At 40.1% G+C, this 13,210-nt stretch overlaps 1 protein-coding gene across 1 annotated transcript in view; it reads left to right on the top strand.

Annotated features, from left to right (window-relative positions):
* Positions 1-13,210, top strand: part of Zfp494l1 (zinc finger protein 494 like 1) — a 30,733-nt gene that overhangs the window by 15,944 nt on the left and 1,579 nt on the right. Inside the window, exons 2-3 of the mRNA XM_039100690.2 lie at positions 183-485; positions 3,481-3,971. Coding sequence (XP_038956618.1) covers positions 3,576-3,971 — 396 coding nt within the window. The 5' untranslated portion in view covers positions 183-485; positions 3,481-3,575. The remainder of the gene's footprint in view (positions 1-182; positions 486-3,480; positions 3,972-13,210) is intronic.

The following is a 13,210-nucleotide window of genomic DNA, read 5'->3' as shown; positions in this document are numbered from 1 at the left end:
TGTGTGTGTGTGTGTGTGTTTGTGAGATGGTCAGTTATGTGTGTTTCCCACTTGTACAGTAAAATGAATTAAATATTAAAAGATTAAACATGGCTAGCGGTCTGTAAGGCTCAGAAACCTGGGTATAGTGGGCCTACAATTAGCCAGCTGCCCAAGAGTGACCATTTCACCTGCCTGTCTAGAAAGCAGTCCATCAGGACCCCTTGTATGGAGCAAAAGGAGGCCAGGACGAATGCCATACCCAGATCAATCAGGAAAAGCAACAGGCAGCTACAATCTTATACGTCACTGTAGCCCCCGCTCACCAAGACCCCGAAGTTTCTGGAAAACGCCTAAGAAGGCTTTTGCACACGCACCAGCAACTCTCCTCAGTAAGACTCCGAAATTTCTGAAAGACGCCTCATATGCATCGGCAGCAGCGCCTCTCGCTAAGATCCCGACGTTTATGGAAAACAGCCCGCACGGCTTCTTCAGCTTCGGCCCAGGTGTGTAACAGTCCGGAAGGGACAAAGGGCTGAGGGTGGGACAAAGGGCTGAGGGTGGTCCAAAGCACTTCCAGTGAGGTACTTAGTCTTGATGTCACTCCATGAATTCCCCCTGTGCCCATTCTAAGTTCAGGAATGGACAAGAGAAAAGACGTACAGAGTTGAGTAAAAATGAATTTATCATGTTGCTCTGGGATGACCATCCACCATCCCTGTGGGGTTTTTTACATGAACTTCCTCGGTCTTGGGGTTCTAGGATTTTGCTTGTGTATACAAAGGCATGTGCTAACGGCTTTCTTCAGTTTTCACCACAGTGTTTGGTTAAAGTTCATATAAATGAGGCATTGTGTGGTAAGTGCCAGATGCGGGCTGTACTCAGCCTATTGTCAATGCTGGGTATAAACGTGATGGTGGTTTTTAATCCTTTGCTGAGTCTTTTCTCTGGCTTAATGTTCATTGCTAATTGTGTAAGAGAAGTAGGAATTATCGGAATCCCTCTGGGCCTGCACTGAGTGTTGTGTTGGTTTCAGCAACTGATTCTAAAGGCTCAAATGTAGTACTCCTATCCTCCACCCCTATGCCGATCTCTCGTGCTCAGTGTGTTGTGTTCTTATCCGTAAATGTTTTACCAGTAAACATTAGTCAGACAGAGAAAGTTTGATTCCCAAGTGAGTACTTGGAGCTTGGAAAAACGGTGCGTTAACCTGTGGGTCATGTTTTTGTTTTTGTTTTCCACATTAGAACTTTAAAAGTGAAATATCCTTTGTGGTAAATTGATCAAACAAAAATATGAGCATACGAATTTGAGAAAAGTGCAACAAAAAAAAAAATAATAGAAGTTTGCCATGCAAACCGGTAATACAGATATAGTTCCATAATCCTGGACAATTTGTGCTGGGATTAACAGCCTGTGCACACCTCCTTGATGGATGGATAAGCAATTTTACCTTAGAGCATGGCCCTTCCTGAGCTGATTGATTCACATTTTTTTTTTTACATCGTCCTGCTCTTTTAAAAAAGTTTGACAGAGCAGAGGCCGTAGGTCAGCTTGCCTAACATTCCATAATCCCTGGGTTTCATTTCATACCAAATCATCCCTGGTGCCCCTCTCACCTGCAGTCTCAGCATTTGGGAGGTATATACCCAAGTATCAGAAGTTTGAGGTCATCATTGACTGCGTATCAAGTTCAAGGAAAGCCTGAGATATAAGAGATGTGACTGAAAGATTCCTTTTTCCTCAAGGATTAGAGAAGTCTATATAAACAAATGTTGATTTTTTTTTCAATTCCCATCTTTCCAGTGTCATGTTTTGTATTGTTTCAGGTAGGTAAAAATTAATTCTAAGCACTAAATAAACAAAAAGTTAGTTAGCAGGAAGAAAATAGTTACACTCAGTGGCATATGGTATTTTCCCCTCATTAATTTATTTACTCATGTTACATCCTGATCGATGCTCCCCACTCCGCACAACACACACAGGACCTCCTACCTGCACCTCTTCTCTGAGAGGGTGGGCTTTTCCCCCCTAGGCATGTGTTTTTTTATGCTCATGAAAACAACTATTTTCATATGGATGCTTCTTCTGATCAAGGTTACTTTAACTTATTAAAATTCAGAAATTCACCAACAGGAAATAGCAGTTCAGCCAATGATGAATTTTTACATTGAATTCAAATATTGGTATACTTGTAACTAATTGATTCCCAGAATTTGCCTTTCTAACCTAAACACGTGACATTGTTTTCTTCTCATGAAAGATGCAACTTGTGGTTTCAACATTCAGATTGTTCAGTATTGTAGTCTAAGGAACTTTAGACCTCAGAATTTTTCATCCCTGAGGTGCTATTCCTCTTTGGGCTGATGGTATTTAGAATTCTGACTTTGTACAGAGGTTCAGCACTCTTTGAAATAAGGCTACAGTCTGAAGTATTACGGGTTAATCTCTCAGCTCTTGAATTTAATGGTCTATAATTCAACCTAAATATCAGAATACTTGGAAAAAGCCAGTAGCGATGGCATACCCCTTTAATCCCAGCATACAGGAGATAGAAGCAGGCAGATCTCTGTGAGTTCCAGACCACCCTGGTCTGAATGGGGGAATTCTAGGACAGCCAGTATTAGAGGGACACTTTCTCACAAAATCCAAAACCAAAACCTAAAAGAAAACGAGTCTTGTGAAAGAACCCCAGCACTGGGGAGGTAAAAGCACTAAGATTGGAGTTTAAAGGCATTTTCAACTGCTTAGTGAGTTTATGATCAGATTAGGCTACAAGACACCCTTTTGCAAAAACAAGGAAACACACACACACACACACACACACACACACACACACACACACACACACACAGGAACAGACAGACAAGCAGAAAAGGAAAGAAGAAATAATCATTTTTGGACCAAAACATTTTAATTCCACCCAGACTACAGTAGTCACATCATGTCTGCCAACCATCATATATTTCTGACAAATAAAATACGTGTCTAGCTCTGCTTACAAAGATGAGCCCTGTTCAGCCTCTGTCTTTCTTTGTTGTGATTCAGACACGTTCAGGAGAGGCTCTTGCCTTTGTCTCATTCCACTTCCAAGGGTTTGACCTTCCTCATTGAAGCATCTGGGATCCAAAACTCTGGAAACGATAAAAATTTAACAATTTTGGAATGAACCATATATGAGAGAACAGGATCAGAAGTCATGGTAGATAAATGCCAATCTTGATATTCCCTTCCAGTGTGGTACTCTCCTTTTTGACCACAGTGACATACTGTGCTTGCTTAGGATGTGTTCACCTCAAGGGAAGCTTCAAGCATTGTATTAGAGATCCTGAGCTGAGACTGTTAGGATTCCATGTGTGATTCATTCAGCAGCATTCAAAAGCTGTCTTTTGATATTTTCTCTGATGTAGTGACGCCATTAGCAGGTAACTAGTAAATTAACTGTGACAGAAATTTCCGTTGAGTCTTTACTTATGTGTCTCTTTCCTTTTTACTTTATAGCTTTTACACATTCACCAATTGCTGAAATAGGGCCTCAACTCAGAAGACAAATACCAAATTGCCATAGTTGAAATTTTCTGAGGATTCTCATCACAATGGCTTCACAGTTCAGAGAAACCTTTATGCCCAAGTCATTGTCAAATGACCTTGAATTAGACAATGCAGAGTTTATTCCAACTCACGCTTCTGCTGTGCAGTGGGGAGAAAACATCTCTCACTCACCAAGTGTTCAGTTCAACATTTCCCCAAATAACAATGGCTCCTTGGCAAAGCAGGAGCTGCAAACACTCTGGGAGATGTTTACTTCCTGGCTACAGCCAGAAAAGCAGAGCAAGGAGCAGATGATTTCTCAACTGGTGTTGGAGCAGTTTCTCCTCACTGGACACTGCAAAGACAAGTTTGCCTTGACAGAGAAGTGGAAATCCTGTGGCAGAAACATGGGGAGATTCATGCAGGGTCTGACTGATGAGTGCTTGAAGCCTCCTGCTATGGTAAGTACCTGGGGTAAGAAATTGCTATGTGGGGAGGAAAGACAATCATTTTTAATGGGGAAAAAGTACTGAGAAATTGCTGTAGTTTTGTTATTAGGGAGATTGTTTTTCCCCCTCCAAAACCATTGCATGCTTGAATTTACAATACTATAAATTAGCATGAATAAGTAAGAAAGGATCCAATCAAATGTTTGAAGATTCTAATTAAATATGATATATTTACCTAGTGTCAGAGAGACTGGGAGGTTGACATTTGGGCAAGAATCTAAGGGTTTTAAAGGAAATGCCTTCTGTCTGGAGGATGGCTCAGTCAAGGAGATACTCATTTTGTAATCATGAGAACTGTGCTGGGACCTCAGCTCACCTCTAAACATCTGGATTTTAGCACTAGTCTCTGATGCTGTTGTGCCATGAAACATTCGTGAACCCCAAAAGAACATTAAGGAGCCTAATCCAATGCAATTATATTAGGGTCTCTTTATTCAAGCTCAAGTTTAGACAACCTACCAACCCTAACCCAGCAGGAAAATAGAGCACTGAGCCTAGTTTTAGGCAAGCATTTACAGAGGCAAGAAAGAGCTATCTATCCTGGTACACATATGATTGAAGGATCACTGTGGTCTTTAACATAATTGGCTGATGCTGGGAACTAAACCCGTAAACGTAACTTCTGTTTTCCTCCTGATTGGTGGTTATTAGAAAGTGAAGTATCAGGGGCCGCTTGTAACCTGGAGGTACAGATTAGTAGGAGAATAACCTGGAAATTAGTGCTAGATACAGGTTTTGTTGGGGTGTAACCTGGTAGAAACAGGTCCTGTTGTGGGGTAGCCTGTAAACTGGTGCTAGGTACATGCCTGTTAGTTAACTTGAGTACAATCTTAGGTCAGGTTCTCTAAAATGAAGTCTGAACCCAAAAGATTTGCTCTCTCAATCCCTGTATACAAAGGGCAGAATTTGGGGATTGAAGTGACTACCTTGCTTTCCATATTGGCTAATAAATGTAAGATACCCTGTCCAGAAAACTGAGGCTTCAAATAGGATTCTGATGTTGAAATGCGGCTTTCACATTCACACACAAGAGGGACACACTTATAAGCAATGCCTTGATGAATACTGGTGCTTCAGTGCAAATTTTTAAGTCTTAAAAAAAGGTAAATGTAAATACATTGGATCTTCTTCCAGGGTCTAGATTTGCATATGATGGAACATTTTTCAATTTTAATTTGGGGAGGCAGGGAGTTCCAAATTAGTGCTTTCTTCTTAAGAACATCTGTGGTCAAGAATACTTGTCTAGGGCTAATACTCAATGGAAGGGATGAAAAAAATATACACATTTAAGTAAAGTCCCATACTCACATTGTAAGAGGCTATGCATATGTATTTCAGTTTTGATTTCATTTCTTTTTCTCTAGCGAAGCGATAGGTGTGGAACACTCCCCCTCCCACCAACACATACACTGTTGGTTGGAGTTCTTTTACTCTATAAACGAGTTCTCATTTCATTTTGTTTTATTCTTTTTTTTCAGAGTAAAAATAGTTTATTTTTAGTTTTATTTATTTATTTTTTATCTTTATTAACTTGAGTATTTCTTATTTACATTTCGATTGTTATTCATCTTCCTGGTTTCCCAGCCAGCATCCCCCTAACCCCTCCCCCTGAGCTTCTATATGAGCTTCTCCTCCCCACCCTCCCCCCATTACCACCCTCCCCCCAACAATCACGTTCACTGGGGGTTCAGTCTTGGCAGGACCAAGGGCTTCCCCTTCCACTCTTACTAGGCTATTCATTGTTACCTATGAGGTTGGAGCCAAGGGTCATTCCATGTATAGTTTTTGGGTAGTGGCTTAGTCCCTGGAAGCTCTGGTTGCTTGGCATTGTTGTTCATATAGGGTCTGGAGCCCATTCAAGCTCTTCCAGTCCTTTCTCTGATTCCTTCAAGGGGGGTCCCATTCTCAGTTCAGTGGATTGTTGCTGGCATTCGCCTATGTATTTCCTGTATTCTGGGTGTGTCTCTCAGGAGAGATCTACATCCGGCTCCTGTCGGCCTGCACTTCTTTGCTTCATCCATCTTATCTAGTTTGGTGACTGTATATCTATGGGCTACATGTGGGGCAGGCTCTGAATGGGTGTTCCTTCTGCCTCTGTTCTAAACTTTGTCTCTCTATTCCCTACCAAAGGTATTCTTGTTCACCTTTTAAAGAAGGAGTGAAGCATTCTCATTTTGGTCATCCTTCTTGAGTTTCATGTGTTCTTTGCATCTAGGGTAATTCAAGCATTTGGGCTAATAGCCACTTATCAATGAGTGCATACCATGTGTGTTTTTCTGTGATTGGGTTACCTCACTCAGGATGATATTTTCCAGTTCCAACCATTTGTCTATGAATTTCATAAAGTCATTGTTTTTGATAGCTGAGTAATATTCCATTGTGTAGATGTACCAAATTTTCTGTGTCCATTGCTCTGCTGAAGGCCATCTGGGTTCTTTCCAGCTTCTGGCTATTATAAATAAGACTGCTATGAATATAGCGGAGCACGTGTCATTGTTATATGTTGGGGCATCTTTTGGGTATATGCCCAAGAGATGTATAGCTGGGTCCTCAGGTACTTCAATGTCCACTTTGCTGAGGAACCTCCAGACTGATTTCCAGAATGGTTGTACCAGTCTGCAATCCCACCAGCAATGGAGGAGTGTTTCTCTTTCTCCACATCCTCACCAGCATTTGCTGTCACCTGAGTTTTTGATCTTAGCCATTCTCACTGGTATGAGGTGAAATCTCAGGGCTGTTTTGATTTGCATTTCCCTTATGACTAAAGATGATGTACATTTCTTTAGGTTTTTGTCAGACATTCGGCATTCCTCAGCTGTGAGTTCTTTGTTTATCTCTGAACCCCATTTTTAATAGGGTTATTTGTCTCCCTGCGGTCTAACTTCTTGAGTTCTTTGTGTATTTTGGATATAAGCCCTCTATCTGTTGTAGGATTGGGAAAGATCTTTTCCCAATCTGTTGGTTGCCATTTTGTCCTAACAACAGTGTCCTTTGCCTTACAGAAGCTTTGCACTTTTATGAGATCCCATTTGTTGATTCTTGATCTTAGAACATAAGCCATTGGTGTTTTGTTCAGGAAATTTTCTCCAGTGCCCATGGGTTCCAGATGCTTCCCCACTTTATCTTCTATTACTTTGAGTGTATCTGGTTTGATATGGAGGTCCTTTATCCACTTGGATTTAAGATTTGTACAGGGTGATAAGCATGGATAAATCTGCATTCTACATGCTGACCTTCAGTTTAACCAGCACCATTTGCTGAAAATGCTATCTTTTTTCCATTGAATGGTTTTGGCTCTTTTGTCAAAGATCAAGTGACCACAGGTGTGTGGGTTCATTTCTGGATCTTCAGTTCTATTCCACTGGTCTATCTGTCTGTCTCTGTACCAATACCATGCAGTTTTTATCACTATTGCTCTATAATACTGCTTGAGATCAGGGATAGTTATGCCCCCAGAAGTCCTTTTATTGTTGGGGATAGTTTTAGCTATCCTGAGTTGTTTGTTATTCCAGATGAATTTGCAAATTGTTCTGTCTTACTCTCTGAAGAATTGGATTGGCATTTGTTGCATTGAATGTGTAGATCGCTTTTGGTAAAATGGCCATTTTTACTATGTTAATTCTGCCAATCCATGAGCATGGGAGATCTTTCCATCTTCTGAGGTCTTCAATTTCATTCTTCAGAGGCTTGAAGTTATTATCATACAGATCTTTACTTGCTTTGTTAAAGTCACACCGAGGTACTTTATATTATTTGGGAGTATTATGAAGGGTGTTGTTTCCCTAATTTCTTTCTCGGGTTGTTTCTCTTTTGTGTAGAGGAAGGCTACTGATTTACTTGAGTTAATTTTATACCCAGCCACTTTGCTGAAGGTGTTTATCAGGTTTAGTAGTTCTCTGGGGAACTTTTGGGATCACTTAAATATACTATCATTTCATCTGCAAATAGTGATATTTTGACTTCTTCTTTTCCAATCTGTATCCCTTTGATCTCCTTTTGTTGTCTGATTGCTCTGGCTAGAACTTCAAGAACTATATTGAATAAGTAGGGAGAGAATGGGCAGCCTTGTCTAGTCCCTTATTTTAGTGGGATTGCGTCAAGTTTCTCTCCATTTAGTTTAATGTTAGCAACTGGTTTGCTGTATATGGCTTTTACTATGTTTAGGTACGGGCCTTGAATTCCTATCCTTTCCAGGACTTCTATCATGAAGGGGTGTTCAATTTTCTCAAATGCTTTCTCCACACCTAATGAAATGATCATGTGGTTTTTATCTTTCAGTTTATTTATATAGTGGATTACCTGGATGATTTTCCATATAATAAGCCAACCCTGCATGCCTGGGATGAAGCCTGTTTGATCATGATGGATGATTGTTTTTATGTGCTCTTGGAATTGGTGTGCAAGAATTTTATTGAGTATTTTCGCATCGATATTCATAAGGGAAATTGGTATGAAGTTCTCTTCTTTTGTTGGGTCTTTGTGTGGTTTAGGTATAAGAGTAGTTGTGGCTTCGTAGAAGGAATTCAGTAGCGCTCCATCTGTTTCAATTTTGTGGAATAGTTTGGATAGTATTGGTATGAGGTCTTCTATGAAGGTCTGATAGAATTCTGCACTAAACCCGTCTGGACCTGGGCTCTTTTTGGTTGGGAATCCTTTAATGACTGCTTCTATTTCTTTAGGAGTTATGAGATTGTTTAAATGGTTTATCTGTTCTTGATTTAACTTTGGTACCTGGTATCTGTCTAGGAAATTGTCAATTTCCTGCAGATTTTCAAGTTTTGTTGAATATAGGCTTTTGTAGTAGGATCTGCTGATTTTTTTAATTTCCTCTGATTCTGTAGTTATGTCTCCTTTTCATTTCTGATTTTGTTTATTTGGACATGCTCTCTGTGTCCTCTCCTTAGTCTGGCTAAGGGTTTATCCATCTTGTTGGTTTTCTCAAAGAACCAACTTTTGGTTGTGTTGATTCTTTCTATGGTCCTTTTTGTTTCTACTTGGTTGATTTTAGCTCTGAGTTTGATTATTTCCTGCCTTCTACTTCTCCTGGGTGTATTTGCTTCTTTTTGTTCTAGAGCTTTTAGGTGTGCTGTCAAGCTGCCGATATATGCTGTCTCCTGTTTCTTTCTGCAGGCACTCAGAGCTATGAGTTTTCCTCTTAGCACAGCTTTAATTGTGTCCCATAAGTTTGGGTATGTTGTACCTTCATTTTCATTAAATTCTAAGAAGTCTTTAATTTCTTTCATTATTTCTCCCTTGACCAGGTTATCATTCAGTAGAGAATTGTTCAACTTCCATGTATATGTGTGCGTTCTTCCCTTATTGTTATTGAAGACCAGGTTTAGCCCATGGTGGTCTGACAGGATGCATGGGATTATTTCTATGTTTCTATATCTGTTGAGGCTTGTTTTATGACCAATTATATGGTCAATCTTGGAGAAAGTACCGTGATGCGGTGAGAAGAATGTATATCCTTTTGTTTTAGGATAGAATGTTCTATAAATATCTGTTAAGTCCATTTGCTTCATGATTTCTCTTAGTTTGTCTATGTCTCTCTTTAATTTCTGTTTCCATTGTCTGTCCATTGATGAGAGTGGGGTGTTTAAATCTCCTACTATTATTGTGTGAGGGCAATGTGTGTTTTGAGCTTTAGTAAGGTTTCTTTTATGTATTTAGGTGCCCTTGTATTTGGAGCATAGATATTTAGGATTGAGAGGTAATCTTGGTGGCTTTTTCCTTTGATGAATATGAAGTGTCCTTCTTTATCATTTTTGATGACTTTTAGTTGAAAATCAATTTTATTCCATTTTAGAATGGCTACTACAGCTTGCTTCCTCAGACCATTTGCTTGGAAAGTTGTTTTCCAGCCTTTCACTCTGAGGTAGTGTCTGTCTTTGTCTCTGAAGTGTGTTTCATGTAGGCAGCAGAATGCAGGGTCCTCATTGCCTATCCAGTTTGTTAATCTGTGTCTTTTTATTGGAGAGTTGAGGCCATTGATGTTGAGAGATATTAGGGAATAGTGGTTGTTGCTTCCTGTTATATTAGTATTTGGATGTGAGATTATGTTTGTGTGCTTTTCTTCACTTTGTTTTGTTGCCAAGATGATTAGTTTCATGCTTTTTCTAGGGTGTAGCTTGCTTCCTTTTGTTGGGCTTTACCATTTATTATCTTTTGTAGCACTGGATTTGTAGAAAGATATTATGTAAATTTGCTTTTATCATGGAATATCTTGGTTCTCCATCTATGTTAATTGAGAGTTTTGCAAGATACAGTAACCTGGGATGGCATTTGTGTTCTCTTAGGGTCTGTATGACATCTGTCCCGGATCTTCTGGCTTTCATAGTCTCTGTTGAGAAGTCTGGTGTGATTCTGATAGGTCTGCCTTTATATGTTACTTGACCTTTTTCCCTTACTGCTTTTAATATTCTTTCTTTCTTTTGTGCATTTTGTGTTTTGACTATTATGTGAATGGAGGAGTTTCTTTTCTGGTCCAATCTATTTGGAGTTCTGTAGGCATCTTGTATGTTTATGGGCATCTCTTTCTTAAGTTAGGGAAGTTTTTTTTTCTATTATTTTGTTGAAGATATTTACTGGTCCTTTGAGCTGGGAGTCTTCACTCTCTTCTATACCTATTATCCTTAGGTTTGATCTCCTCATTGAGTCCTGGATTTCCTGTATGTTTTGGACCAGTAGCTTTTTCCGTTTTACATTTTCTTTGGCCGTTGTTTTGATGATTCCTATGGAATTTTCTGCTCCTGAGATCCTTCTATCGCTTGTGTTCTGTTGGTTATTTTTATATCTATGGCTCCTTGTCTCTTCCTTTGGTTTTCTATGTCCAAGGTTGTCTCCCTTTGTGCTTTCTTTATTGCTTCTATTTCCATCCTTTACCTGTTTGATTGTGTTTTCCTGGAATTCTTTCAGGGATTTTTGTGATTCCTCTCTATAGGCTCTTACTTGTTTATTTATGTTTTTCTGCGTTTCTCTAAGGGGGTTCTTCATGTCTTTCTTGAAGTCCTCCATCATCATGATCAAATGTGATTTTAAATTTAGACCTTGCTTTTCTGGTGTGTTTGGATATTCAGAGTTTGGTTTGGTGGGGAATTGGGCTCCGATGATGACATTTAGTCTTGTTTTCTGTTGCTTGGGTACCTGCGGTTGTCTCTTGCCATCAGGTTATCTCTGGTGTTACCTTGTTCTGCTATTTCTGACAGTCGCTAGACAGTCCTATAGGCCTGTGTGTCAGGAGTGCTGTAGACCTGTTTTCCTGTTTTCTTTCAGCCAGTTATGGGAACAGAGTGTTCTGCTTTCAGGTGTATAGTCTTTCCTGTCTACTGGTCTTCAGCTGTTCTGTGGGCCTGTGTCCTGAGTCCACCAGGCAGATCGTTTGGAGCAGAAAAGTTGGTCTTACCTGTGGTACCGAGACTCAAGTTGCTCGTGGGGTGCTGCTTTTGAGCTCTTGGTTAGGGTGGCAACCAAGAGGGCCTGCGATGCCTTTTCCCAGGGCCCCCTTGCTCCAGGGTCCCAGATGGTGTTAGGTGTTTTCCTCTGGAGTCAGAAATTTGGGCAGAGTGTAGTCTCTTCTGGCTTCCCAGGTGTGTCTGCCCCTCTGAAGGTTTAGCTCTCCCTCCCACGGGATTTGGGTGCAGAGAACTGTTGATGGTCCCTTCAGGTCAGGGAGGTGTCTGGCTTCTGGGGGATCTGCTGTTTGAGTGCCCCTATCTCCCGGGTCCCAGAGTCCGCATACAGTTTCTTCTTGGGCCAGGGATGTGGGCAGTGGTTGGCAGTATTGGTGGTCTCTCCTGCTCTGTAGTCTCAGGAGTGCCCACCTGTCCCGGTGGTGAGCTCTCTGTCCCAAGGGGTTTGGCAGCAGTGAGCTGTGGGCGGGGATCAGCGAAATTCTTGTTTTATTCTTTGTTGAACACCTCTGAACTTTATTTTAAATTCAAAATTTCATGATTGAAACTGAATTCCAAGTAAACTACTGCCACAATATCCAGTCCTGTTCCTAAGATCAGAAGCAGTGTGCTTCTTCTTTTGTCAACATTCGTTAAGTGTAGGCTTGTTTCAGACAAGTGCGAGTTTTGTTAAAGACTTAATAATAAATAAACTATGCCCCCCTCAAATTAAAGCTTTCTTGTCAAGAATTTCTTTGAACATGGTAGTTGTCTATGGCTAGTATTTAATGGAAGGGACAAAAAATATAGGTATTAGAAATAGAGCCCACTCAGAAAAGTGAAGTGACATATATGGTGGGGCCACTGACAAACAATGGCTAGAGTTGGGAGATGGGAAAGTCTTAGCTACTTTAGAATGAATATGGAGCATCATGAGGTTTCTAGACAGAAAGCAACAGTTGCCTGTATGATGCTAAGACATAAAAGGGGCATCCACTGCACAAAATATGTAGAGATCCTGAGGATTCAGGCAGAAAATGATAATCGCACATAGTTGATCCCACTGAGTAAATGAGAGTAAAGACCATCACCCAAATTGTTGGTTGAATTAAACAAGTTTTATTTTCTTTTACACAGGGTCATCTCTCTTAAGTGGGCTTTGAGAAAATAGCAATGAAGAAAGAGACAGTGGGGTTTATATGGCTTAAAATGCTGAAAGGCCAGAGCTTTCCAAGATTTGGGTGCTGTATTTTTATGTAGGAATTAGACTGAATCTTTCAAAATGTATCTTACCAGGATGGAAGTCAGGATAGACTTGAGAATGAAAATGGAAGGCCATGGGGTTCCAAGTCAGAAATTAATACTTGTCTGTCTGAGGCCAAGACACCAAAGTGGTATCTACTGCAGAGTATATGTCGAAATCCTGTGATTCAAGACTGAAAATTACAATCACCGATAGTTAAGTTCACAGAATGTATGAGAATAAAAACAATCACACATTTTTTTTTTGCTTGAATTAAGCAAGCCCTATTTTATGTCAGACAAGGCCATTTTTCAAAATTTGGCTTTGAGAAAATAGTGAACCTACAGACAGTGGGGTTATATAGCTTTAAACCTGCAAGACTAGAGGCAATCCAAGACTTGGGGACTTTTTTGTTTATATAGGAATTTGGCTGAACCTTTCAAAACTTACTAGAGTGGAGGTCAGGACATGGTCAGAGTATATAGGCTTTAGAAAATGTTAAATTTCAGACATGGTCAAATTCAAGTTTTACAAAATACCAGCAATGATTCTATTTT

This window comes from Rattus norvegicus, chromosome 1 (genome assembly GCF_036323735.1).
Source record: "Rattus norvegicus strain BN/NHsdMcwi chromosome 1, GRCr8, whole genome shotgun sequence".
NCBI lineage: Eukaryota > Metazoa > Chordata > Mammalia > Rodentia > Muridae > Rattus > Rattus norvegicus.
The sequence above is the reverse complement of the archived record's forward strand: the minus strand, read 5'-3'. Positions and strand labels throughout refer to the sequence as shown.